At 43.7% G+C, this 27,303-nt stretch overlaps 1 protein-coding gene across 1 annotated transcript in view; it reads right to left on the reverse strand.

Moving 5' to 3' along the window:
• Positions 1-27,303, reverse strand: part of USP7 (ubiquitin specific peptidase 7) — a 3,814,244-nt gene that overhangs the window by 1,268,673 nt on the left and 2,518,268 nt on the right. Inside the window, 2 exon segments of the mRNA XM_044088895.1 lie at positions 22,474-22,541; positions 22,625-22,717. Of these exon segments, the coding sequence (XP_043944830.1) occupies positions 22,474-22,541; positions 22,625-22,717 (161 nt within the window).

The following is a 27,303-nucleotide window of genomic DNA, read 5'->3' on the forward strand; positions in this document are numbered from 1 at the left end:
TAGCATCTCTTTCTGGTTGCTGTGCAGATGAATTTGATTTGGGCTCCAGTGGCCCTGAATATACCTGCCGTCCAGGTGTGCACCCCAGGCATAGTATGATGAGTCTGTGGTAAGGGTGTGGGCAGTGTGGGGTTGTGAAAAGGGAAGTCCCTTGTTGTGGTTGCATTCTGCTGCCCACCAAAGAAAATCTTTCCTTAGACAAGGTATCATAGGGTATAATAGTTTCCATGCCCTGAGAATGTTGACACCACAGGCTTTTTAAGTACCACTGAAGTTTCCTCATATGCAGTCTGGCATATGGAATTATTAGAATGCAGGAGGCCATGAACCCTAGAGCTTGGAGGATTTTCCTTGCAGATAACTGGGTTCTGGTGGCCAGTTGAGAGAAGTAGCCTGTCAGGCCTGTTTTTCTGGAGTAAGAAATGCCATCTGGGATACTGTGTCCAGGCTTGCTCACAGGAATGCAATTTTTTGACTAGGAACTAGTTTGGATCTCTTTTCGTTTATAGTGTACCCCAGGGGAGGTTAGTAGGTCCTTTACAAATGTCAGGTGCTGCAACAGCTTTTCCTGTCTGCCTGAATCAGGCAGTCGTCCAAGTAGGGGTAAATCTGAATATTTTTTTGTCTGCAAAAGGCAATGACTGGAGACAGGCATTTTGTGAAAACACTGGGAGCAGTGAATAAGCCAAAGTGAAGTGCAGAGAACTGATAATTCATAGATCCTGCCCTGAAACGTAGCTATTTACTGCAAGAGTCTCTGATCGGGATGTGCAGATAGGCCTCTTTTAGGTCTAGGGTGGCTAAGCAGAAGTCTTTGGACAGCATAGGGAGAAACTGTTGTAGGGTAAGCATTTTCAATTTTGGTATCACCGGGAAGGTGTTTAGAATGGATAGATCTTGGATTGGGCACCACATGCCCTCTTTTCTGGGTACCAGGAAAAGTCTGGAATATAACCTTTGGCCAGTCTGTTCTGCCGGAACAGGCTGAATTGCCCTCATGGAGAGCAGGGAATGAACTTGGTTTTGTGCCTGTGCCCACTGTCTGGAGGAAGATCTGGGAACCCTTTTGCAGTTGGCGTGTGGAAGTAACATTTGTACCCCTGGGACACTATGTTGAGGCCCCATCGATCGTTGGGTGATGGAGGCCCAGTTTTTTGCATGGGAGGCAAGTTTACCTCCTAGGGGCACAAGCGGATGGGCAGAGGTGAGTGGTGGAGTTGAGGAGTCATTGTGAATTCTTTCCAAAAGGGGATGGCTTAGCACTCCCTGTTTTAGAAGTGGAGGTAACTCCATTGCTTAGATCTCTGCATACCCTGAGACTCACTGCTGTCGGGGGTGGGGGGGGTGGGGTCTGCTTCGCCTAGTTTTAGTCTGAGGCGGCCTTGAGGGGGCTGGAAAAGAGCAATGTTTTGAGGGGCAATGTCTACTGAATCTAGGAGGCTGGACTTGCAAAAAGTCTAACTGTCTGCATAGACTTAACCTTTTCTTCAATTTTTTTTAAAACCTCTTCTGCTTTGGAGCCAAACAGATCGTCTTTATTCAGTGGTGTCTCCAATAATTTGATTTGACATGGCCTGGCAAGGTCTGTTCCTTAAGCCAAGCATGCCTTCTAAGTACAGAACCTGTGACTGCTGCCCTGCAGAATGCTTCTAGGGAATCAAACCCACATTGCAATGTATGCTTACTAACTTGGCTTGAAGAATGCATAAGCTCCTGTAGTTCTTTATTTTCATCACTGTCAGGGAAAGTAGATCATTTTTGTTTAATAAGTTCCACAGTATACTGCTGGTATTTCAGCATGTGGAACTGACAATGTAATACTCTAATGGCAAGAGTTGCAGAGATGTATACATTTTTACCCCAAATGTGCAAAGCTCGGGAATCCCCGTCAAAAGGGGTGGGATTCTTAGCTGTGGTTGTTTTATTCCTTTAGGTCCTTCTGAGATGACCGCGGGGTCAGCAGTAGGATTTTTTAAATGAAATTTGCGTGAGTCAGGGACTCTGTAGTACCTGTCTGGTTTTCTGAGAGCAGGAGGTAGAGTATCAGGAGTTAGAATGGATTCCATAAAGACATCATCCGCAACATCCAGAACAGGAGGAATAGCTAAGGGTCTGGCTGTGGTAAATCTAAAAACTCCCCGAGTCTCTTTTTGGACTGAGGATAATCCTGGCATTCCCAATGGAAATGCTCTCTTAAGGTATGTAGGGTTTCACCAAAAGAAAAATCCTCTGGAGGAGGGGCAGAAGGAATGGATTCCTCTGCATATGAATCCTCGTAAGCAGATAAAAGCATGGCTTCATAATCAGAAACCTTAATCTTGTCGGACTCTTGGTCAGATAAAGCTGCTGGGGACGTCTTTTTCTTTTAGCAGGGGTAGGCTGGCTTCCCCTAATCAGCATGATAATGTCTTCTGCCATTTTAAGCATCTGAGATTGAGGCAAGGAAGCAGGCGCTTGAGGATGGGTTGTAATTTTTTTTTGGCGTAGTTCAAACTCTGGGCCTTAGAAACTTGGCAGTTTTAAAAGAACTGAAGACGCGAAAGAAGTCGTTGGTTTGCGTCGAATATCGGTAATGCGAAGAACTTCCTCAGAAGCCAGTGCCTGCACAGCGGCTCCAGACCCATCCAAGGTAAACACATCCACAGGTTCTGTAGTCAAAGAAGAGTCTCGCAGCATACCTGACTCCAAACGAGTCTCGGTAGCAGCCTGCGAATCCATCGAAGCGGGCATCAGGGGCTGCGAAAGTGCCTCACTGAGTACCAGCGAACTGGCAAAGAGCTTAACGGAAGTGTCAGTGGCAGTTTTGGACCTATGCAGTCTGTCTTTATCCTTACGTTTTTTCCGTAAGATTGGTAGACGGATGGCTTACCAAAGCCATTTCGGAATAAGGAGATGGACAGCGAATGTATTTAGCTATGATAAGGGCCAGACATACAGTTCTGGCATTGAAGAAAGCACAAAACTGACAGCGAGGGACGTCGTGGTCAGGGCTTAAACAAGTGATGCAGTAAGAATGGAAATCTCGGTGTGGTATTTGCTTTCCACAGGCGAGACAATTGTAATCTTTTTCTGACATCTGTTAGAGCAAGAAAAAAGGATTCCCAACGGGGTACTTAGCTTTAGAAGACTTCAACTTCAATTTCAGAAATGAAAACTCCGGTAGCGTCCGACCGGCACTCATGCAAACTGCTTCTTCAGACTCCTCGGCAAGAAAGACTGATGTAATGGCATCGGCTGCCTGTTTTTATACTACTGATACCTGATGTCAGTCCTAGAATGACAGCAACCGATGCAGAAATATTAAGCCTCTGGTATTCGGGTCGACTGAGTGCTACCCCTGGCAGGATAACCGAAGTGTGATGACTGAAATAGTGAAACACGAAGAACATCAGGGAGAACTGCTGAAGGGGAGGGTGATTCCACTTGCAGCAGTTCAAAGTACCTTTTTTGGGTTTCAATCATTTGGGAAGTGTCCCATTTAAAGTAATCGTTCAACTTGGTGATGGTCTCACCAAAAGTAATGTCCTCAGGGGGAGAGTCCCCCTTCAAAGATTCCTCATCCGGAGAGTAATATTCCTGGGGGGGGGAAGGCAATCTGGGAAACATAAGAAATGGACTCCTCTGACGAAGAGAAAGAAGAGTCATGCTCTTATTCCCTGACCTAAGGGGTTATGGATGGGAGGGAAGAAGCAGAGACAGGCCTGGGGCTCAAAAGAGGCGGGTGGAAGTGGCTGAGGTTGAAGGCCTAAGGGCCATGAAGGCCTGCATGATAGAGGAAGACAAGGCCTGCCAATCCAGTGTGACTTCTGAAAAGGAGGTATGTTTAGTTTTCTGCTTCTTTTTGGCTGGAGAGGAAGCAGACAGTGGCCTGGCGTTGGGTTTGGAGATTAGCACATCTGAAGTCTGGATTCCTGCTGGAGGTACCACAAACTGGTTCCCCCTCGACCTCGATGGGTGTCGGCTGCAAAATGGCTTCCTCGAGGAATGTCGCTGCAGTCAACAGATCCTCTGAGTGCACCTCAACCCCTAGATCGGCAGTTGGTGCGTCGGGAAGCGGAGCGGCAAGCGGAGAAGGCCTAGGAACCTTGGTATTCTTGCGCGAAGGTTAAGGTGCAGCCTCTGATGCAAAATTCATCCTAAGCCAACTTTACCCCCCCCCAAAAAAAAAGGACCAATCACAATACCAGCAGATTGCCAGGCACCCAGTATTACTGTTGCACAGGTTAAAACAGCACTGTGTAAGGCCAGGAATACAGCTTCTATGGGACATGACAATATCCCCAATTGTGTTCTACATGAACTACAGAGTGAACTGGCACCTCACCTGTGTGCCCTGTTCAATCACAGCCTCACCTCAAGCTTTGTCCCGGCTGAATGGCACACTGCTACAGTCATCCCTCTCCACAGAGAAGAAGCGACTACAGACCTTAGGAACTATCGCCCAATTAGCCAGATGAATCTGATATGCAAAGCTATGGAATGCATCATCATGGACCTAACAAGGATATAGGGAACCGACAAACTCTGGATCCGAGACAGTTTGGTTTTGCGAATGGTAGATCATGCCTGGTCGACTTTGAATCAGTCACCAGAGCTGTGGATGAAGGCAAGGTGGTTCATACAGCCTACCTTCATATGGCCAAGGCTTTTGATACCATTCCCCACTCAGGAATCATAGAAAAACTCACTAAGCTTGGCATCAGCCCCTATATCACTAGGTGGGTTGCAAACTGGCTCACAGATAGAACCCACAGTGTGAAAGTAGCTGACTCCAAGTCAGACTGCCAATTAGTCATGAGTGGAATCCCACAGGGTTCTTTCCTGGGTCCTCTCCTGTTTGGTATCTACTTCTCTGAAGTCCAGGCCAACATGAAGGGACTCTGGCTGACAAAGTTTTCAGACAATTGCAAGTTGGGAGCTATTATTAACTCCCCAAGTGATGTTGACGTGCTACAGAAAGGCCTCACTGTGACCGACTGGTGTCAGAGCCATGGCCTTAAGCTCAATGCCAAATAATGTGTAGTCGTCCCCTTTGGAAAAAAACAGATTCCCATGAATTACCACATTGATGGTAGTCCACTGAACACAGAACACGAGATCTGGGAATAGAAGTTGCCAGCAACCTCTCTTTTGATCACCACACATTGCCACTGTGGTCAGAAAGCAAAAAACACACCTGTCATGGGTGTCCTTTATGGGGTATCTGGCACCTGCACTGGCACTTTCCTTTTTTTCCTGACATCAGCTAAAGGCTACAACAACCAAGCATTAGCTAAAACAATCATCAAAAATAAGAAAATTTGAACCCAATGGGCTACTTATCTTTAAGATGAGACATCTGTGAAGAAGCTATCGTATGATGCGAATGTCATCTGCGGCTGAAAAGTTCTGAGGATTGTGCGTGCAGACGTCACATTTAAGGCCCCTGGTTTACGGCCCCACATGTGACATCCCACACACACTACAGCAGCCAAGCTGAAGCTTTTGTATAGAAGCTGATGTACAAGTCGCCTGAGGGAAGGAAATCCCACACCTAGAATACTGAAACATAGGAATAGAAGGACATCTTGGTTTACTGTATCGCAACCAAAAATTAATAACTCCTAATGCCAGACTCTCCCTTGCTCAGGCACTCCTCCTCCCCACTGGATGCTGCCCCAATTCTTACTAACATTCAGGCCACAATCTTGAATAAACTTCAACAAACTTACCACAAGATAGCTATATTTATCACTAACTCCCCATACAGTGAACATCACTGCCTTGCCCTAAACTCTCTCCAATGGCTTGAACTCCCTCAACAACTACTGCTATCACAATTTTAAATGTTACACTTCATTCTTTATAAACATTTATCATGTTCAGCTCTCTCTTCCTTTGTCTCTATCTATTCTCCAACTCAGACCCTCTGTACCTCAAACCAGCAATTACTAGACAACTACCAACCCAAGAAAACAGCAGGCAAACTTCTATATAAATACTATGTTGCCCATGCTTGGAATAAACTTCCCCTTGATATACGTACAATCACCTACCCAATCACACTTAAAAAATGAACTCAAACTTCTTTTACTTAACTCCAAAACTTGCCCTTGTCAAGACCCAACCTAACCTCCATATACTTCCATACATAATTCTAAATTCCTCCCCTTTCATCTATTTCTGTCCTAAGCAGATACTTCCTGAAATCAATCATTTATGCTGATGGTAAAATTATTTAGAAAATATGTAAATGTATGGATATTGTTATTCTCTGTATAAACTAGGTGTATTACCTTGTGCATGCACTCTGTTTTGTTTCTTTAATTTCTTGTTTTAACAATTTTTTTCCTGTAATTCTTCTGACTTAAATATTCTAATTACTATAAAATTACTGATAATTGTGTATTGGAGCTTTTCTCCTCGGGTCTCCACCGAAAATGGGTCACAGGCTCAGTTGGACCAACCCAGTTAACAAATGGCAATAAATAACTAAAAAGTATCCTCTTTGAATAATGGGAAGGACCCATTGGTCTGAGGTGATGGTTTTCCAAAAGGAAAGGCAGTGGGGTGGGCGGGCAGACAAGGGGAGGTAGGCAAGGCAGTCACGTCGAGGAGGGGCCCCCTCTGTTGGGATAGGGCTGTTTGGAGGGTGGATGGATGTTGGTTGGTCTGAAGTAAGCCCATCTCCTACATCCTCTTCTCAGTCTGGAGGAGGAGTTAGAAGTGGAAGGCATTCTCCTCCTGACAAAGGAAGTTTTAGCAGGATAATTCCTGTAGTACTTAGGGAAGGGGGACACCAGCAAATGTTTGATGTCTTGCAGCTCTTTGCTTTTCTCTTCCAAGTTTTTGAAGAGACCAGCTGAATTCTTGACAAAAAGTAGATTGTGGTTCAGTGGAGCACCCATAATTGTGTATTTGAAATCCTCTGGAAGGGGTTATAGGCGTAGCCAGGAATATCTGCGTAGGGCAGATGCAGAAGCTGCAAAACTTGGCGAGGCTTCTGCTGCATCACAACTAATCCTGATGGAGTGTCTGGCCACTTGGATGACTAGGGACAGTTTTGATGCAATGTCAGACTTAGGAGGACAGTCAGGTGTAGAGGCTAGCAGGGTAGAGGCCTGAGACACTAGGTCCAGAGCGTATTTTACCAGGTGTGTTTGGTAATTAATGGCAATGAAAACCAAGGTGGAAGTATACACTTTTTTGCCATGTCTATCCATGGTTTTACTGTCCTTATCTGCTGGTAGGAGAATGGCAGAAAGTACTTGTCTAGATTGTCTCAGGAGCCGCAGCAATGACAGCTGGATCTGCTAGTGGAGGCTTATCCAGGAATTTTTGGTCATCAGGCACCTTATAAAACCTGTCTGGTCTTTAGGGGCTGGAGGCTGTGAATCAGGGTTCTTACAGACAGAAAGTACAGTTTTGTACCTACCATAAATGTAGATGTTTGAGTGTCTTCACTGCTGCAGTCATTACACTTGGGTTATCCTGCTGTCAGGCGGTCCCGCAGTCGGCCTGAGTTCCAAAGTCTTGGTCTGGCGTCGGTTGCCATCGCCCTCTTCCCTGACGTCAGTGCGCCAGAGGTATATAAGAAGCAGCCAACGCCATTTTCTTCAGTTTTTCATGCCCCAGATGTCAGGTGCCCCCAAAAATGGTAGGCAATATATATATTGCTAATAAAACATACAAACAAGGTAAAAATAAAACCTTCAATAACCAGCAAATACACCACATAGGTAATATAGGTTAGTCCCAGACAAGATAGAAGGGCTGGCAGGTGGGTAAACCTGGACTGCAGCAGTGAAGACACACTAACATCTACATTTATGGTAGGTACAAAACTGTACTATGTTTCATCGTGTTTCACTACTGCAGTCATTACACTTGGGTAGAATCCCAAAGCTGAGTTTGGGTGGCTGGCTCTATAGAGGATTTGGTGTGGCTATGAGGCCCTGCAGCACTACAGTGGAAAAGCCAGCTCTGGATCTAGAATAAAGAGGCAAATGGTAATGCTTGGTAAAGGTGTGCACTGAACTCCCAAGTTGCAGCTTCCGAGATATCTTTGGTAGGTACTCCTCTAAGGAAGGCAGTAGAAGTGGCAGTTGCCCTGCCCTGGTGGAATGTGGTCTAATATTACTAGGTACAGGTTTCCCATGCTGTGTGTAGCAGAACCGGATACAGTGTCCTATCCACTTTGAAATGGTCTGCTTTGAAATAGCCTTTCCCTGTGCTCCTGCAGCATATGATACAAACAATTGTTCAGATTTTCTGAAAGCTTTTGTTTTGTCCAAGTAGAAGCGCAACTGCCTGTGCATGTCCAAGGAATGTAGAAGTCTCTCCCCTTTATTTTGGGGATTTGGATAAAATGTTGGCAAGTGAATAGTTTGGTTAAGAGCCACACTGGAAACCACCATAGGCATTAAGGTAGGGTTTGTTCTTAAAGATACAATATCTTGGTGGAAAATGATGAAGGGGCTCCACTGCCATTAGGGCCTGCAGTTCTGAGACTCTTCGTGCTGAGGTTATTGCCAGAAGCAGAGCAGTTTTCCACGATACATATTTTAACTCTGCTGAATTGGCTGGTTCAAAAGGAGGCAAAGTAAGCTTTTCCAAAATGAAATTGAGGTCCCAAGTTGGTGTTGGTGCTCTTCGAGGCAGTCTTATGTTTTCAGCCCCTCTGAGGTACTGCTTTAGCAAAGGGTGAGAGAAAATAGGAGGATCTGTGCTGTAATGAGCCGAAATGGCAGAAGCGTGAATCTTAATGGATGAGAAGGATAGTCCTTTGTCCAGCATCTCAGTCAAGTATTGTAGTATCTGAGGAATGTTAGGGACCAGAGGGTCAAGGTTTTGAGCCTGGTTCCAGGCACAGAATCTCTTCCACTTTTCTGAATAAGATTTCCTGGTGCTAGGCCTCCTAGCCTCCAAAATGACATCCATAACAGCTTTAGACAGAGAAGTTGTCTGTTTGGCTAATGAATCTGCCATGCAGCCAGGTTCATAGGTTCATACTAGGCTATCTGCCCTAGGACATTTATAAGCCTAGCCAGAGTGTGTTTGGCTTTCGTCACCCATTTTAAATTAATTTTGCTATGCCCTTTTTCGAGGTTAGTATACTGTGCCTCTGTCTAACAGTGACACAGAAGTGATACCCGGGGTAAACCTACGATCTCCCATCCACTCTTCAAGATTCCTCTTGAAGAGAGTCAATGAGGGACTCTGCCTAACCTGGACTGAGATTTTATTCCAGACTGAAGGGAGCCTCTGGGTTATGAATCTGTCCCTCTATTTCAGTGCTGAGGTTCAAGTCTCTCGAGCGCGTAGCTCGATGGGATTTGGATTTTCTGAGGTGCAGCATGACCATTAATTCCGGGCTGGACATGGCTTTATATGTCAGGCACAGATCGCCTCTGAGCAGGCGGTATGCCACTGAGTAGAACTGGAGTTTCTTTAACCGGGCAGCATATGGCATCTGTTTAAACCCTTTGATCCTCTTGGTGAGGTACTTTTGGGGTCTTTCCAGTTGCTGCAGGTGTCTGGTAAGGTACATCCCAAAAGGGGCATTATACTCAATTATGGGCCTGATGAGGGATGAGTAAAGAGGCACGATGACCTCCCCTGATCTAGATGTGAATCCCTTCATGATTAGGTGGGCTATATAAAATGTTTTTCTAATCACTTTGGCCACGTGGTTGTCCCTAATTAATTCTTCTGTACTTAATGGATTACCACCTATGTGGTAATTTGTGGGCACTTTGTTTTTGCCAAAGGGGATGACTATACACTTTTTGGCGTTTAGCTTGAGGCCATGACTCTGGCACCAGTTGTCTGTTTCTATGAGGCCCTTTTGGAGGACGCTTGTGTCGGCTGGAGAGTCGATTATGGCGTCCAGTTTGCTTTGCAGTCATCTGCGAACTTGGTCAGCCACAGTCCTTCCGTGTTGGCCTGTACCTCCGAGAAATATATACCGAACAAGAGAGGTCCCAGGACTGAGCCTTGCTGGAAGCCACTTGTAACTGGTTTGGAGTCTGACATGGCTCCAGCAATTCTAACCATGTGGGTTCTGTCCTTGAGCCAGTTTGCAACCCATCTAGTGACATAGGGGTTTATATTTAAGCTGGTGAGCTTATCTATAATGCCCGAGTGGGGTATTGTATTGAAGGCTTTTGCGAGGTCCAGGTAGGCTGTGTGGACCACCTTCCCCTCGTCAATGGCCTTGGTGACTGTTTCAAAGAAATCAACCAGGTTTAAGAGGCAGGATCTGCCCTTAACAAAGCCGAACTGGGTAGGATCCAGTGTCTGTAGGTCCCCAATATCTTTATTTATGAGGTCCATGATGATCCTTTCCATAGCTTTGCAGACCAAGCTAGTCAGGCTTATGGGGCGATAGTTTCCAGGATCCGTTGAGGCACCACCTTTGTGAAGAGGGACCACTGTTGCTGTATGCCACTCTTTGGGTACATATCCTGTAGTAAGGCCGAGATTGAACAGTAGTTTTATGTTTGGGTTTAGCTCTTCTTGGAGTTCATGTAGGACGCAGCCCGGGACACTGTCTGGTCCCATTGATGCTGTGTTTTTTTTGCTTTGGAGAGGGCAGCTCTTACCTGAGCATCTGAGATGTCAGAGGGGAAGCACTCTGCTGGAAGAGATATTTGCCCTTTTGGGGGGGGGGGGGGGTTTGCGCTGAACCTGTCAGCTAGGATGTTGGCAATGTCTGTGGGTTCGGTGTATTTTTTGTCATTTTGGACTAATTCTGAGCATATCTGGGAATTCCCACCCAGGTTCCTAACATAACTAAAGAAAGCCTTGTGATTATCCTTAGTGTCCTGTGCAATTTTTCTCTCGAAGCTGGCCTTAGACGATTTTATGAGTACCCGTAGTTTTTTGCTAATACTGATCAGAGATGCCTTCCCTTTTTGGGAGTTTGCTCTATCATGTAGCTTCCTCCTTCTATTGCATAGTTTGTTTATGGCTGGGTTTAAGGTTTTGAGCTGACTGTACAGTATCTGATTGTTTTGCTGAGTCAGAAGGTTTGGAATTTGAGGCAAAATCCAAGGTGGGCCTTCAGCTAAGTTCTTTAAGATTGGGTACCAATGCTGGCATGGCCAGTCTGAAGCAATCAGAATCATCTGTGGTTTGTCTTGTCTGGCTTTTAGGAGTACCTTTGAAAGGAGAGGCAGTGGTGGGAAGGCATAAACGTTTAGGCTTTTCCAGCTGAACAAAAGAGCATCCACTTTCCATGCTTGTGTGTGATAAGTCCTTGTGCAGAATTTTTGTAGTTGGTAATTCAGTGGGGAGGCAGAGAGATCCATGTCCAGGCACCCCCATTTTTGCATTATCATGCTGAAAACTTGTGGATTTAATTTCCAGCCGTGAGGATCCATGATGTTTCTGCTTAGGTCGTCTGCCAGAGTATTTATCTTTCCTGGCAGGAATTGTGCTTGCAGATGAACTTGATAAGTTATAGCTGTGTTCCACAAGGTCATGGCTTGCCTGCATAGGGGATAAGAATGAGTGCCCCCCCTTGCTTGTTTATGTACCACATTACTGTGATGTTGTCTATCCTTAATAATAATTGCCCTGGATGCAGAAGGTCCTTGAAAGCTGTTAGGGCATTTTGTACAGCCAACATCTCTTTTTGATTGATGTGAAGATGCATTTGGTATGTGGTCCATTTGCCCTGAATACATTTTCCTGCCGTGTGTGCTCTCCAGGTGTAATCCCGAGGCATCTGCTGTTAAAATCTGCCTGGCTGTGGGAAGAGTGAAAGGCTGACCCTTGTTGAGGTGACATGCCTGTGCCCACCATCGAAACTCCTGTTGTAGGCAGGGAATTAGTGGTATTACTTTCTCCAAGCTGTGAGAATGTTGAGACCAAACACTTTTTAGGTACCATTGTAATTTCCTCATATGCAGTCTTGCATATGGAATTAGTAGTATGCAGGATGCCATGAATCCCTAGGCCTGCAGAATTTTTCTTGCAGGGAGTTGGGACTTTGTTGCCATCAATTGAAAATACTGAATCAGTTGTCCTTGTTTGTCTGGCGTGAGATAAGCCATCTGGGTCGTTGTATTTAAGCTGGCACCCAGGAATATTATCTCTTGTGAGGGCACTAGATTTGATTTCTTTTCGTTTACTGTGTACCCTAGGCAACTTAATCTTTTTACGAATGCCAGATGCTGTAGAAGAATGTCCTTGCTCTCTGCTTGAATCAGGCAGTTGTCCAGATATGGATATATTTGAATTCCTTTTTGTCTGCAAAATGCAAGTACTGGTGCCAGGCACTTGGTAAAGACCCTGGGCACAGTAGATAAGTCAAAGAGCAGTGCAGAGAATTGGTAGTGCATTGAACCAGCTATGAATCTGAGGTATCTTCTGCAATTTTGTCTGACAGGGACATGCAGGTATGCCTCTGAGGTCCAAAGTAACAAGCCAAGCTTTCTTGCTCAACATCGGAAGGAGCTATTGTAGTGTCAGCATTTTGAATTTCGGAACATCCAGGCAAGTATTTAGAGTGCAAAGGTCCAGAATGGGTCTCCAGGCTTTGTCCTTTCTGGGTACCAGGAAGAGTCTTGAGTAAAAATCCTTGTCCTTTTTCCTCCTGTGGTAATTTGATTTTGTGCCTCTGCCTATTGATTTTGTGGCAGGTCTGGCATTCCTTTTAGCCTTGGAAAAGTGTGAAAGTGGAACCTGTAACCTTGAGAGACAATATTCAGCACCCATTTGTCTTGGGTGATTGCTTGCCAGTTTTGAGAAAAAAGTGCTAGTTTCCCCCCTAAGGGAGCTGCCAAAAGGGAAGAGTTTGGCATTGGAAGGGGGAAGTCATTAGGACTGTTTCCTGTAAGGTTGTAACTTATCCTCACCTTCTTTTGGGTTTGAAAAACCCCACTGTCGTGGTCTGTAAGAACCTTGTGGCTGAGATCTGCCTCTTGGGCGTCTGTATCTGCCTCTTTGTGGCCTGTCTGACACTGGAAAGGACCAATTCTTTGTAGGCCAATTTCTGCTAAATCGTGGTGGCTGTACCTGTAAGAAATCCTTCACTGTTTGCATAGATTTTGCCTTATCCTCCATTTTCTTTAATACCTCTTCTGCCTCAAACCCAAATAAATTATCTTGCTGCAAAGGAGCATCCAATAATTTTGCCTTAACATGATCTGGTAAACTTTGTTCTTTTAACCAAGCATGCCTTCGAATCACAGATCCTGTAACTGCTACTCTACAAGAAGCTGCTAATGAACCAAAACTACATTGCAAAGTATGCTTTCCCACTTGTTCAGCTGCATGCAATAAATCCTGTATTTCCTTATAGTCAGGTTGTTTTGCATTTGTACTCATTTTCTGTTTTGAGAGAGTAAGTATTGTTGATATTTAAGCATGTGAAACTGGCAATTTAGAGCCCTCACTGTTAAAGTTGCAGAGGTGTCAACTTTCTTTCCCCATCTGTGTAATGCTCTAGGGTCCCTATACGAGGGGACTGGATTCTTAGCTGTGGAAGTCTTAACCCCTTTGGGACCCTGGGAAATAGTTTCTGGGTCAGCAACATGGTTTTTATAAAGAAATTTGTGAGAGTCAGGGACTCTGTAGTATCTGTCTGGCTTGACTGGAGCTGGGGTAAAGAATCAGGGTTTAAACTAGATTCAGAAAACACATCATCCACAATGTCCAACACTGGAGGAATAGCAAAGGGCCTGTGCGGAGGCAGCAAAAGAAAGTCTCTGAGCCTTTTCTTGGATTCTGAGTAATCCTGGCTCTCTCAATGGAAATGCTCCCTCATGGTATGTAAAGTTTCCCCAAAAGACTAATACTCAGGAGGAGAGGCTGAAGGAATTGATTCTTCAGCATCAGAATCCTCATAGGGCGGTAAAGAATATCCCTGGTCTGAAGAGGAATCAGAATATATTGAAACCTGGTCAGAGGAATCATAGTCTGTATCCTGCCTAGGCCTTTTATCAGGAGGGGGATGGGTACCCCTGATTAGAGTTATCAAGTCTTCGGCCATCTTGAGCATCTGTTTTTTAGGCATGGAGGCCTGTCCAGGTGAATGATGTGCTTGCTTCTTTGTTTTTAATGTAGGCTTAGTCTTGGCTGTAGTTGCAATGGTAAGTTGAGTAGGCCTGAAAACACCCTCAGAAGCCGATGCCTGCTCAGTGGTTCCAGACCCATCTGAAGGGTTAATCTCCGTTGGCCCAACACCTTGAGGCTCCAGAGGCCTAGGCACCTCCACGTGGGAGTCGTTCGCGGCCTGTGGTTCTGAGGTAGCGGGTGTCAGGGGCTGCGAAAGCGCCTCACTGAAAACCGGCGAACCGGCGACTGGCCTAGAAGAGGCTTTGTCAGTTTTGGGCCTCTGATGCCTTTCTTTATCTTTGCCTTTGCGCTTTTTGTGCATTCCGTTCGTCGGTTGTTCCGACGGCATTGCATAATTAAACCTTTGCCCAAAGTAATGGCGAGCAAAATCAAACTGAAGTTTAATAGTGCGTTTGTTAAATCTAGCACAAAACCGACAACTAGTGACGTTGTGATCTGGGCCTAGGCATGGAATACAGTAAGAGTGAAAATCCTTATGAGGTATTTGCTTCCCACAAGAAATACAATTATTAACTTTTTCTGACATCGGTCTGAGGCAAGAAAAAATTTCCCCAACGGGGTACTTAGCTTTATTAAAGACTTCGGTTCTGAAATCGAATTTGAAATCTCAGGAGTCGGCCGACCGGCACTTGCGAACTGCTTTTGCTTCGGGCACTGCTCGGCAAGAAAGACGGAAGAAAATGGCGTTGGCTGCTTCTTATATACCCCTGGCGCACTGACGTCAGGGAAGAGGCGACAGCAACCGACGCCAGACCAAGACTTTGGAACTCAGGCCGACTGTGGGCCCGCCTGACGGCAGGATAACCCAAGTGTAATGACTGCAGCAGTGAAACACGATGAACATCTGAATGTGTCCAGGAAGGCTGGGAGCACAGGAAGTATTGCTGAAGGAGAGGGAGACTCCAATTGCAGAAGTTCAAAATATCTCTTCTAGGTGTCTGACATCAAGGTAGTGTCGCATTTGAAGTACTTCATTTTAGTTACAGTCTCCCCAAAAGTTAAATCTTCAGGTGGGGAGTCCCCTTCAATGGAGTCTTCATCTGGGGAATAGTAGTCAACAGGGGAAGCAATTTGTGACACACAAGGGACCGATTCCTCTAAGGATTCATATTGATATTGCAGTTCTTCCCCTTCTTGTGTAGTTGGATGTTGTGGAGAAGAGGCACAGGCTGGGTGAGGACTGAGTACAGGAATGGTAGAAGGAGCAGGGCCTAATGGTCATGAAGGCCTGCATAAGAGAATTAGTAAAGACTGCCAATCTGGCTGTGCTTCAGGAGGAGGAGGAGTGATGCGTTTTGTTTTCTGTCTTTTCTTGGAAAGTGTAGGCTTCGGGGATGGCCTAGGAATTGAAGCCTGGCCTGCAGTAGGAGAGGACATGGTCAGTCGTCCACAAGAGGTTCCCCCTCTACGTCGGTTGGGGCCAATGGCTGAAGTCTCCACGGACGTGCATTTTGTGGCTGCAGAAATGGCTTCTTCAGCGGGAACCATCGAAGCTAACAGAGAAAGTGGGCATTCCTCAGTCCCTATATTGGAAGCCAGCGGGACGTCCGATAGCGAAGTGACAGTAGGAACAGGCCCGGAAACTTTGGCTTTCTTCCTGGGCAGTTCAGGTTGGTCAACCAACTCCGGGTCCATCCTAAGGGCTAGGAGTTTCAGATGCTGGTTTGCGAGATATAAATTTAATGCTGCCAAATGACTGCAAAGCGTCTTGGGCATGAAGGACTTACAAATGGAACACGACGTATGGTCGTGTTCCTTACCTAGACAAATATGGACTTATTGTGGGAATCTTTGTGCGGTATCTGCCAGCCGCAATTACATTTGCCTTTTTTAGCTGACATTTGCCAATAACTACAGCAAACCAAGCACAAGCAATGATAAAGAAAACAAAACTCCCCAACTTATCTTTCCGAAGTAATCATAAATAGGAGGTGAACGATTGACGTGACAACATTTGCGGCTGAAAAGTTCTGAGATCTGTGCATGCCGATGTCACATTTAAGGACCCTGGTTTATGGCCCTGTGTGTGACGTCCCACGCACCTACAGCAGCAAAAGCTATTGCATAGGAGCCAACGTCAGACGGCCTGAGGCAGTAAATCCCACATCAAAGTGAATACTGCAAAACTGGAATAGGAGGCCATTAATAGATGCAATCAAAACTTACAACACAATTTAAATACGCCATCAACACATAATTTTATACATGCTCTACACTCAGCTTAATCTTTATTTTTCTACCTCTCTCAACATCAGTAACTGGCTTTCCACCTACACTGCCTCTCTAAAGAAACATTTCCCCAAGCCTCCACTTTTTTCACCTGATAAAGTGACTACTACCACTTTCTCTAGCCTCCACCTCTCTTGCTAGCCTCATTTTATACCACATCTATTTATCTTTACTATTCGCGGTTTCAATCTTACCATCCTGTGTTTTCTTCCACTTCTTTATTTTACACTTTTCCTCACTTAGGAGTCTACTGCACTAAATGCATAAATCTCTCACAAAACATGCATCATTAATGCTCTGCAACATCTCACTTAGGAGTCTACTGCACTAAATGCAAAAATCTCGCACAAAACACTCATCATTAATGCTCTGTAATGTCTCACTTAGGAGTCTACTGCACTAAAATGCATAAATCTCGCACAAAACACGCATCATTAATGGTCTGCAAGTGCAAAATGTGTTTACACGTCCCAATATGCCTATACTAAAAAGTTACGTACTCACCATACGGCTCCATCTGTGTTGTTCATTTTCATTCTTCCTCAACTGATGAGTTTGGATCAGAGGCTCAGATCTGACTTGAACACTTCAAACAGATTGTTGGATCCAAAAACTCTTGAGCTTCTCTCTTTAACCATAATGATCTGCCAACCTAACATACCTCAGATCAAGTCTGCTGCCCCTAAACATAAAGGGAGAACTTATTACATAAATTAATAAAAGGCAGAAACGATGAAGGAAGATGGAGCTCAAACAAGGAACAGAGGTTCCTGTACAACTTAAGATTTTTCCAGAAGCAAAGGATGGGGGTAGGAGGGGAAGTTGAGGAAGAATGAAAATGGACAACAGATGAAACTTTATGGTGAGTATGTAACTTTTTTAATCTGATCTTGCCCTTTTCATTCATTGCTCAACTGATGGGACAGAGTCCCCAGCTACTGAGAACTTGGGCGACCATCATGGAAGGATATTCCAGACTACTGCAAAGCCAAAGGCCGCTCTGTTCCTGGAAACCAACCCTAATTTGTTAGTAGTAATAAATGTGTGAGAATTGGTCCAAGCTGCAGATGCACAAATGTCATCTATGGAAGCCTTTGCCCAAAAGGCGGAGACCACCTCCATAAACCTCATGGAACACACTCTAGGAGGTTCAGGCAAGGATAATCCTCTTACTGTAGACAATCTGGTTAACTATTTGGCCAATGTAACTTTGGAAACTATCTTGGCCAAATCTGTTAGTTGTGAAAGAGATGAACTAGTCAGTTTTCCTGAGGTCACTGGTTTTATGAGATAAATGTGAAGTTGTCTGTGTCCAGCCAAAAGACAGAGCATGTGCTCCCCCTTGTTTGAAAAATTTGGGAAGAAAACTGGGAGGTTAAAGTTGGACTCAGAAGAAACCTCAGACAAGAAAGTTGGATTGGTTCCCAAAGACACCGTCTTTGTGAAAAAACAGGTAAGGAGGTTTGGAAGATAGAACCTAGAGTTCAGATACTCATTCAGCTGAAGTGAGCAATTAGAAAAATAGTTTTCCAAGTCAAAAATTTTAGATGCGACTTGGGTAAAGGTTCAGGGGGAACTTGGTTTAAGACTTGAAGCATAATATATAAATTCCAAGGAGCAGTAGGATCCTTTAGCAGACAGCCCCTTTGAGAAAAGCTCTATGTAATTTAAAAGAAGCTAAGTTACAGAGTTATTTTCACCTAGAGGGAAATCAAATGTCATCTGAATGGACCTTAATAGTAAAAAAAATAGCCCCTTTGTTGAAAACTGAAGCTAAAAATCAAGTCTAGCCAGTACAGGCGGCATAAAGTGCGGTTCGGATCCCTGGTAAGGGCCCAGAATAAATGTCTTCAATTTACTTTTGTAAATCTTTCTAATAGAAGCTGTTTGAGAAATAAAATATGATGGGCCGGGAAGGAGAGCCTGGGCTGTCTAGCAGTCAGTAGAATGAAGAGAAACCATGTGGTCAGTTTGAGCCTCGTTACGTCTGGAAGAGTCGTACCTGTTGGGTGAGACAGAAGGTCTGCAGTGGGCTCCAGTATCCAGGGCAGCTGTAGAAGGTGAGACCAGAGGAACAGGAATCAAATTTGAAGAGGCTAAAAGGGTGCAATCAGGACAATTGTGCTCTTCAACCAGTGTGTGTTCTGTAGAAATTTGGGAATGAGAGGTAACCATGGGTAAACAAAGAAGACCGCAGGGCCAATCTTGTGCGAAACCATCTCCCAGTGATCCCCTGTTGTAGGGTTCAGAGCAAAAAACCTGCTGCACTTGTTGAGGGGAGAAGCAAATAAGTGGCAGCATGGCTGGCCCCATCGAAGGAAAATTCTCTCTTCTACTTTGACAGAGATCACTCATGAGGCATCAAAATGGACCTGCTGAGTTTGTCCGCAATCACATTTACTTTCCCCAGTATGTGCACTGCTATTAGAAAGCAACCAGATTTCCCATTGCCACACCCTCACTGCTTCTCTGTTAGGGGGATGGATAGAACAGCACTAGGCCCACAAGCTCTTTTTTGGTGGCCACTCCCGCAACTATGGTATCAACTAAGACTCCCTTCCTCCAGGGTCTCCTGTCTTTGGGAAGTGCTAAAATTTTGTCTGGACATTTAGAGATGGGCTCCACAGTATCTGGGGTCTTCTACTCCCATCGAAAAATGAGATCTGTAAGTCCATCAGCATAGAAAGTCACCCAAGACATAGCTGGGCCAGACCTGAAAGCCTCGAGGAACACAGACTCCTCTTGGGAAAACATATTGAAGACCAACCGCCTTTCTGTTTTATGAGTTCTATAATGTCTCCACATGAGACATCCTTAGGTAGAGATATGGGGGAACCATTCACCTTCATCAAAATCGGTGTCCTCTGTGAGAAATTCCTAAGGATAACCTAGGTGTCTCCTTTCACACATTACCTTCAAAAGACTCATCAGTGGGGTGGTCTGGTGACTTATCAGAAGAGTTGGGGGAGTCCTGAGTGACTGACTGGAGACTTGAGCAGGTAGGCTGCCCCACTGGAATGGAAAAATGAGGCTCAGAACAAAGAACCGAAGGAGGTTCGGTTATCTGATCTGAGGGGCGGGGATGTCCTTTCTCTGGGTAGCAATAAAATAACCTACCCTCATTCTTGAAGGCACAGCACCTAGGGGAAAATGAAGTTGATGGTAAAGGAGCTGATATCTTCGGAACAGTTGGCACCTGCAAGCTCTCCATCCAAGGATGGAGTCAAACCCAAGTTGTCCACTGCCGAAGCCCTGATGGGCAAGGGCAGCTCTGATAACTTCAGAGTCTACTCTAGTCCCTCAGATCCAGTGCTGACGTTTCGGCTCTGAAAGGCTTGGAACAAGACAACTCGGGGAAGTAACCATAGCTTTACAACAGACTCTCTTTGGTTCTGATGAAGGCCCCCCCCCAGGGGTCTTGGATCAAAGGGCCCAGAAACAGTAGGTGGGACTGGAGAAGGCGAGAACAAAGGCCAAGTAGTCGTAAGCTGACTCACAGATCCAATGGGAGATGGAACTGGGAGTTCCCCCACCCAGGTCTGAACACTGAGGAATCTCAATCATCCTATCCACATTGGCTTAAGATAAACTCCTTGAAGACCTGAGAGAATAGGTCGAGGAAGGAGATTTAGAATGTTTATGGGGGGATTCCAATAAGAAGGTGAAGGAAGCAGAGACGTAATAGGATCCAGTACGGGAAGAAGCCAGATCCAAGGTGATATGGATTTTGAAGCAGAGCGATCTGAGGTGATCAGATTCAACTATTTTGATATTTTTTCCAGCAGGATCCGAAGAAGAAGAAGAAGTAGGAGCTGAAGACCTCTTACTAGAGTCCTTATCGTTGGGGGCAGAGTCTGGCTTCCCCTTGTCCATTTCCTTTAAGGGTATTTGAGCCCCAGCTGAAGCAGAAGTGAAAAGAGGGCCCTTGAATACAAGCATATTCCTCCTGTCTGAGAGCCCTGAAGTTGAAACCAGCGCATATGGAGCAGTCCGCATCTAAATATGCAGCTTCTAAATAGTACACACATTCCTTGAAGCCATCTGATTTTGATATTTCATGCCCACAGGTGATGCATTTTTTTTTAAAGAGCTGGTAGGTTTATCCACCATACTGGCGTAGCTAAGAGGGAAAAAAAACTATGGAAGACAATAGTCAACAAAATTATTTAAAAAAAAAAAACGGCAACAGAAAAACATGACAGTGAAAAAACAAACACTGAAAAAGGAAGGTAAGTGAGAAGAGATCAGGACTAATAAGAATAGAAAAAATTGAGCAAAATTTCACTTTTAACTAGACATTCAAAAAAAAAAAAAAAGTCTCAACACTGAGAGGATCGACATCTATAGCTAAGTAGTGACAACCGACACCTGAGGTATGTTAGGTTACAGCAGGGCATTACGGGTAAAGGGAGGAGCTTGAGAGCTTAGATCCAAGGATCTGGTAGCATACTTCCCAACTTTCCAAATTTTTGCTTCATGTTTTTGGTCTGATATTCATAAAAGTTGTGGTTTTCTGGCATACTGGTGAGAATGGACGTCATTAACTAATGACAGGTATAGAATTCATATCGTTCAGAAAAAGTGTGTTAATACAAACCCTGTTATTCTAACAACTTTCTATGTTATAGCAATAATTAAAATCTGTCCCTATTTTTGAGCCTTTGTCCCCCCATATTTTGGCTTTGTTCAGATTTATTCTATTAAGAGGTTGAGAGGTATATGTCTGGTAGAAGTGGCCAAGTCAGATCAGAGACGAATCAGTAGAGGAATGAAAGAAAATGACATCAGATCAAGCACTCTCAATGAAACTCAATCCTACAGCCACAAGTGATACAAAACTGATGAAGGTCCTTCCCCTTTATATAAGCATCCCACAAAATGGATGACAGGGTGTTCACAGCACAGAGGAAACATCAGTAAAATAGGCTGCTTGAGAAGTTGTGCCTAACTGCTAAGTATCTGAAGGCAAAATAAGACCAATGAATATCTAAGAATGACCCCCCCACCAAACTCAAACAACTCAAAGGTATCCTGCAATGGTACTTGCGTATTATCGCAACCACATTTTAGCGGTTGCAAAATTGACATACCTCAACTGTTACGAGTGCAGGAAACACAGAAAGGTGCTACACAAAGTCCTTATCGTTGAGAAAAAAGTTTACATTACTTTCAGGAAGAGATAAATTATAAGAAATCCTCTTCCTGATTTGCGTGCATTACAGATGCATGCTTTCATTGTCATGGCTGCTATCGTGCTGACAAATAGAAAGTGTAAGTAGTGGTTTGAGGCTCCAATTTCTACAAAGGGTCTAACAGCAACTTTGAAATTGTGCCCCTATCTTGTGTAGGTTACAGTTCACAGTCAGACGTGATGTAATAAGAACACGCACAGGAGAAGAGATGAATGGGCTTGGGATGAGCTATAGTTGTTTCCTGCAATTCGCATCTAACTTTTTATTTTTTTATTTTTTTAACATGTCTGTTTGTCCATAGTCCCTTGCACACATCTAGGCACATGTTAACCACTGCAGTGTCTCATTTCTGCCTTGCATTTTTAAAGCAGCCCTCGCAAACTCATCGGTATCTGACTCACCCTACTCTCTTACTGTCAGTAAATAACGGCGTGCATTTCTTTTCAGACCTCATTGGCCTGAAACAGTACAGACTTCCACAAGGAAAGTGTGTGTTGTTTTTACTTTACAAATGCATGCTTCTTCTCCAGTTGTGTATGATTTCTGCTATGTTGCATTAAGTTCCTGCCATCTGAGTAGTGCTCATGGTTGCTTGATTGAGGCAGTGAAGGTGACAGGGAACAAACGGCAAGAATGATGGCAGCTTTGGCAGCTGCTTGCAAGAACGGGCAATGGCATCACTGCTACATCGTAAAGGAATGCAGTGTGTAGCTGCTGACAAAGTAGCTGCCTCTGATTAGGGCTTACTGTGTTCCTCAGACTTAGGCAGTGTAATCAGACAGTTGAAAAAAACTTTGAACATAAATTATCAGTGCTACATGCACTGCTGCCCTTGCAGTATCCGCATTTCACGGCTGCTAAAATGTGGCTGCGATAATACGCAAGTACCCCTGCAACTATACAAAAACCCCCATTCAAAATCCCTTGCCTGTTCAAAGCTACTGTCAATCTGCAGACAGAAAACTAAAAAAAAGGAGTGAAGACAAACCTCATAGAGGATAAGATTCGTTCCTTGCGGAAATCCTGCTCTTTCACACATAACTTGTAATAAATCACCTGTTGGAAGACAAACAGCAGAAGTCAAAATACATTGCAAGTTCAAAGTTTTAAATATTTCATAAAAAAAGACAAATACTTACGTATTTTACAAGCTATAGGCGTGTATATATGACCACAATAATTTAAACTTCTTGTTTTGGGATCATACATCTTCAGAAACAACATTACATCATCTAAGAAAAAAAAAAAAAAAAAGTTCTGCAGTCAGTACTCATCTTACAGAGCTAGCATAACCATCCGTCACCAAAATTAAAAGTTAGATTCAGTTAATGAGCCAGCATAACCATCCCTCATAAAAATTAAAAGTTAGCAGATTCAGTTAAAAAAATCTGGCGGATCTTCAATAAGAGGTTTTACTTATACTTGTGAAATCAAATCTATACCTTAATACTCGATATATACCAATGAGTTGCAAACTCCCAAAAGAAATCAAGTCACTTGTGAAAAATGCTGACCAAAGTTCAGTTCATTTAACTGAAATAAACAATTACAGCCTTCTAATGTAATGCTACAATTTATTTACAACTAATGCTTTACTAGACTTCTATAAGAATCCTAAAATGCAAGTTTTAAATCACACTATAGAGAAAAATTAGATCTGAAAACTGTACGGGCAATATACACATAACTGTATCCAAGTAAGAATAGGTGGTAATGCAGGTTTCAAATTCAGAGTTCAGCAGTGAAATATGGAAGTTGCACACTTACTTCCCACAGTGCTGCATTTTGGTTATTCCTAGCATGGCCACTTCAACGAACGGTATAATCCACCAATGACTTCAGCTACTTAACAGCTCAAACGACCTCCCTTTTCCTATGATGTATTGGTCCTGCCCCCCCACATAGACAGGCTTCAGGTTTAGGTTCATCTCTACAAGGTGTATCTGGATATATTTCTACAGGGAAGGTAGTCAGGGTGATTAAGGGGACAAACTAGGGATACTAAAGATCCAGCATAAAGGCAAGTATAAAACTTCCATATCTTGGGTCACCTGCTCTTCCATTTCGACAGAGACAGAATCCAGACATAAACCCAGGGTGGAATCATGACAGGACATCTTTGAGGACCTCTACCTAGAGATCACCATCCAACTTATATTTAACAAAGGTGTACACACAGTAAACCATATAGCAACAGCACAAATACAAAAGTAGAATTCCTAACAAAAAAAAAAAATGAAATTGCAATGCACCTAGCAGAATGCAGCTTAGCCTTAGGCAATGCGCTTCTGTTGTTGGCATGATAGATAAAAATAATGCAACTGGACAGCCATTTGTACAAAGTGACTTTAGAAACTTACTGACTCACCTTGCAAAACAAGTAGAAAATAAAACGTTTGTTGTCTTTTCTATTTTTTTTTTTTTTGCCAAATGCAAATAAAATCATAGCGGTTTATGAACATTAAGTGTGTGTAGCAAATACTTAACCATGTTGGAATAGTTAGGGATAAAAGACTGGAAGATAGGTGGTTTGACTCTAGGGCAAATTCTGGCTGCAAGAGAAACTCTATCCTTGTGGAAGACTAAATAAAAAGGTTTTGATGAGAATGTGCTCAACTTTTAGATTAGTCTTTCCAAAATGACATACTATAAACAAGGCCTTCCAAACAAGAAAGACAGATGAACAGGCACGCTCAAAGAGAGAATGAGTCAACTCCTACAGAGCAAAGTCAATCCCCAAGGAAGTGTGTGTTTCTAACTTACGGTCTCAGTAGAAAGGTGCCTTTCAGAAAAAGCTTCACATATTTCTGCGACGCTAAAGCCCTGATGGAAACTGCCACTAACCAAACTTTGTCAGTAACATAACTAGTGCCAAAAATCAATGAGGGTGTCCAAAAAAACACTGATGAAACTGGGGCACCCAAGGGATGCAATCCCTTCTGAAGAGCGGGAGAGTCAAAGGCAAAAGGATAGGCTCCGGTACAGTGGTAAGATCTACCACCAGTACAGAAGAAGCTGGAAAGTACAGTTGTGTACGCTTACCATAAATGTAGATGATAGAGTGTATTCACTGTTACAGTCATTACATTTGGGTAATCTGCTGGCAGGTTGACCTCAGTCGGCCTGAATTCCAAAGTCTTGAGTCCTGCGTTGGTTGCCGTCTTCTCTTCCATGATGTCAGGTCATCAGGGGTATAAAACATGCAGCAGAGGCCATTTTCTTTAGTTTTTCTTGCCCCCGAAGTCAGGTGCCCCCAAAAAGGAAGCAATATTATAAAAATGTATATATATACACATGCATCAATATAAACTTTACCTTCATCTACAAGCAAATACACCACATAGGTTGTAGAAGATAGAGAAGGAAAGATAAACTGTAGAATGAGAGGGGGATGGCGGGAGGGTAACATGGACTGCAACAGTGAATACACTCGAACATCGACATTCATGGTAAGTGTACACAACTGTACTATGTTCTTTGTGTTTCACTGTTGAAGTCATTACATTTGGGTAGAATCCCAAAGCTATGGTTGGGAGGCTGGAGCTAAACAGCATTAGGTGAGGCTATAAGGCCCTGGCAGCACTGCAGTGGCAAAGCCTGCCCTGGACTTAGAGTAGAGAGGCAAATGATAATGCTTTGTAAAGGTGTGAACAGAACTCCAAGTAGCAGCCTCTAGAATGTCTTTGGTTGGTACTCCTCTGAGAAAGGCTGCTGAAGTAGCTGCAGCTCTAGTCTAGGGTCCAGATGGGAGGCAGGGCTTGGATGGAGTTGATACGCCTCTGGCCGCCAAGAGCTGATCACTACGTCAAGTTCTGAAAGACTCTTGGAGAAGCGGGTGGACATCTACAAAGGTGAAGTAGGGCGATCTAAAGAGAGTCTGTATTGCTGGCCGAAGAAAAGGTCCACCGAGGGGGAATATCTGGTCCAGGGAATGATTTCACCTTTCAGCGCAGAGGTCGAAAGACCAATATGAAGTACAGGGAGGGGGGGAAGTGACCGGATCTTGGACAACTATTTTTGGTGCCGAAATGAGGATCAGTGCCGTTGCTGTAGAAATTGTCGGAGCAGTCATGGTCGGTGCGGGCGACATAGGTGCTGAAGAAGACAGCACCGAAGCTGGTTGTTGTCTTGGAACCGAAATTGGTGCCGAGATCGAAGGTTTAGGCTCTGGAACCAAGGATATTGGCAATTTCGGGACTTTTTGTCTCAGTTCCGACTGTTTAGTTTCAGTGTCATGAGGAGAGAAGGGTAAGGATTTGCTCCTCTTATGTTTTCTCTTAGGAGGGGGTGAGCCCTCTGACTCAGAGATAACCATCGCGAAAGGAGATTTCAATAAACCTTTCAACTACTACTTATGTTCCACTAACATACGGGAGCTGAAGCCTTTACAAATCTTACAAGGGGGTTTCACAGAAAGGTGAGGTACCCTAGACAATACACACAGGAGGTATGATTATCCAACACTGGGCATTTTTCTATCACACTGATCACAGCTTTGATGCCGTGGTTCCTTTTTTATCAGACATATCAAAGTCAAAATAGTCATGCAGAACAGACAAGAAAGTTTTATGCATAGATACATATATATATATAGATATAGATATATATAGATATATAGAGATATAGATATATATATATATATATATATAGAGATATAGATATATAGAGAGAGAGAGATATATACACACACAGACACACAGACACAGACACACACAGACACACACACAGACACACACACACACACACACAGACACACACACACACACACACACACACACACACAGACACACACACACACACAGACACACACACAGACACACACACACACACACACACACACACACACACACACACACACACACACACACACACACACACACACACACACACACACACACACACGGAAAGAGAAAGGGATTACCAACGCAGTAGTGAGAGAAACACTCAAGGGGTAAGTGAAATGTCTGCACCAGTGATGGTACTAAGAGTACCAAAGGGAGAGAGACATGCAGATACACAAGATTATGTGATTAAACACAGAGAAAATAAGGTCTCAAAGGCAATAAACAATTTTAAACCAGTAAGAATAAAAACCACTCGTTTGCAGGTCCTTGTATCCACAACAAAACTACAGCAAAGTATTCAAAAACAACAGGAGGACACAAGATACGCTCCAGGTTATAAAGCTTTTATCAGGCACAAGCACTTTCACATTTGCTTCTTCAGATGCATAAAAACAAACTGAAACTAGTCATACTTTTAAACATTGCTGAATGCATCACATGACAATACATCACATGTCTATATACACTCCATTACTAGAAAATACTAAAGCTATATGGTAACCACAAAATAAATATTCAAAGAACGTGATAAAAATATAATCATAAAATATTTCTTATATACTTTGTGCACTATAAAAACATTATTAAAATACATATTCTTAAAAACAACTACTTGACCTACGTAGAGGTCTATCCTTTAACTTTGGTCTCAATGGTATTTGTTCATTGAGACCATGTCCCATGTCAGCTCAGAATAAGACTATCCATCTAGCTTCCAGTTCCTCTGTTTTATTACATATGTCCCCCCTCCCCCTTTTACTCACAAAACTGGCAATGGCCATAAACTTAAATTTATGTTGTTTGCTAGTATTCGAAACACGTTTGCCCAGGGCATTATTTCTGCTTTGTTTGCCTATGTGATAAATGTGTTCTCTAATCCTCTCCTTGAATGTGCGGTCTGTTTTCCCAATATAAAATTTTTTTCATATTACACAGTGAGCAAGTTAAACTATGTGCTGTGTATCACATGTAGC

This window comes from Protopterus annectens, chromosome 12.part0 (genome assembly GCF_019279795.1).
Source record: "Protopterus annectens isolate FY-2018-M chromosome 12.part0, PAN1.0, whole genome shotgun sequence".
Taxonomy (NCBI): domain Eukaryota; kingdom Metazoa; phylum Chordata; order Ceratodontiformes; family Protopteridae; genus Protopterus; species Protopterus annectens.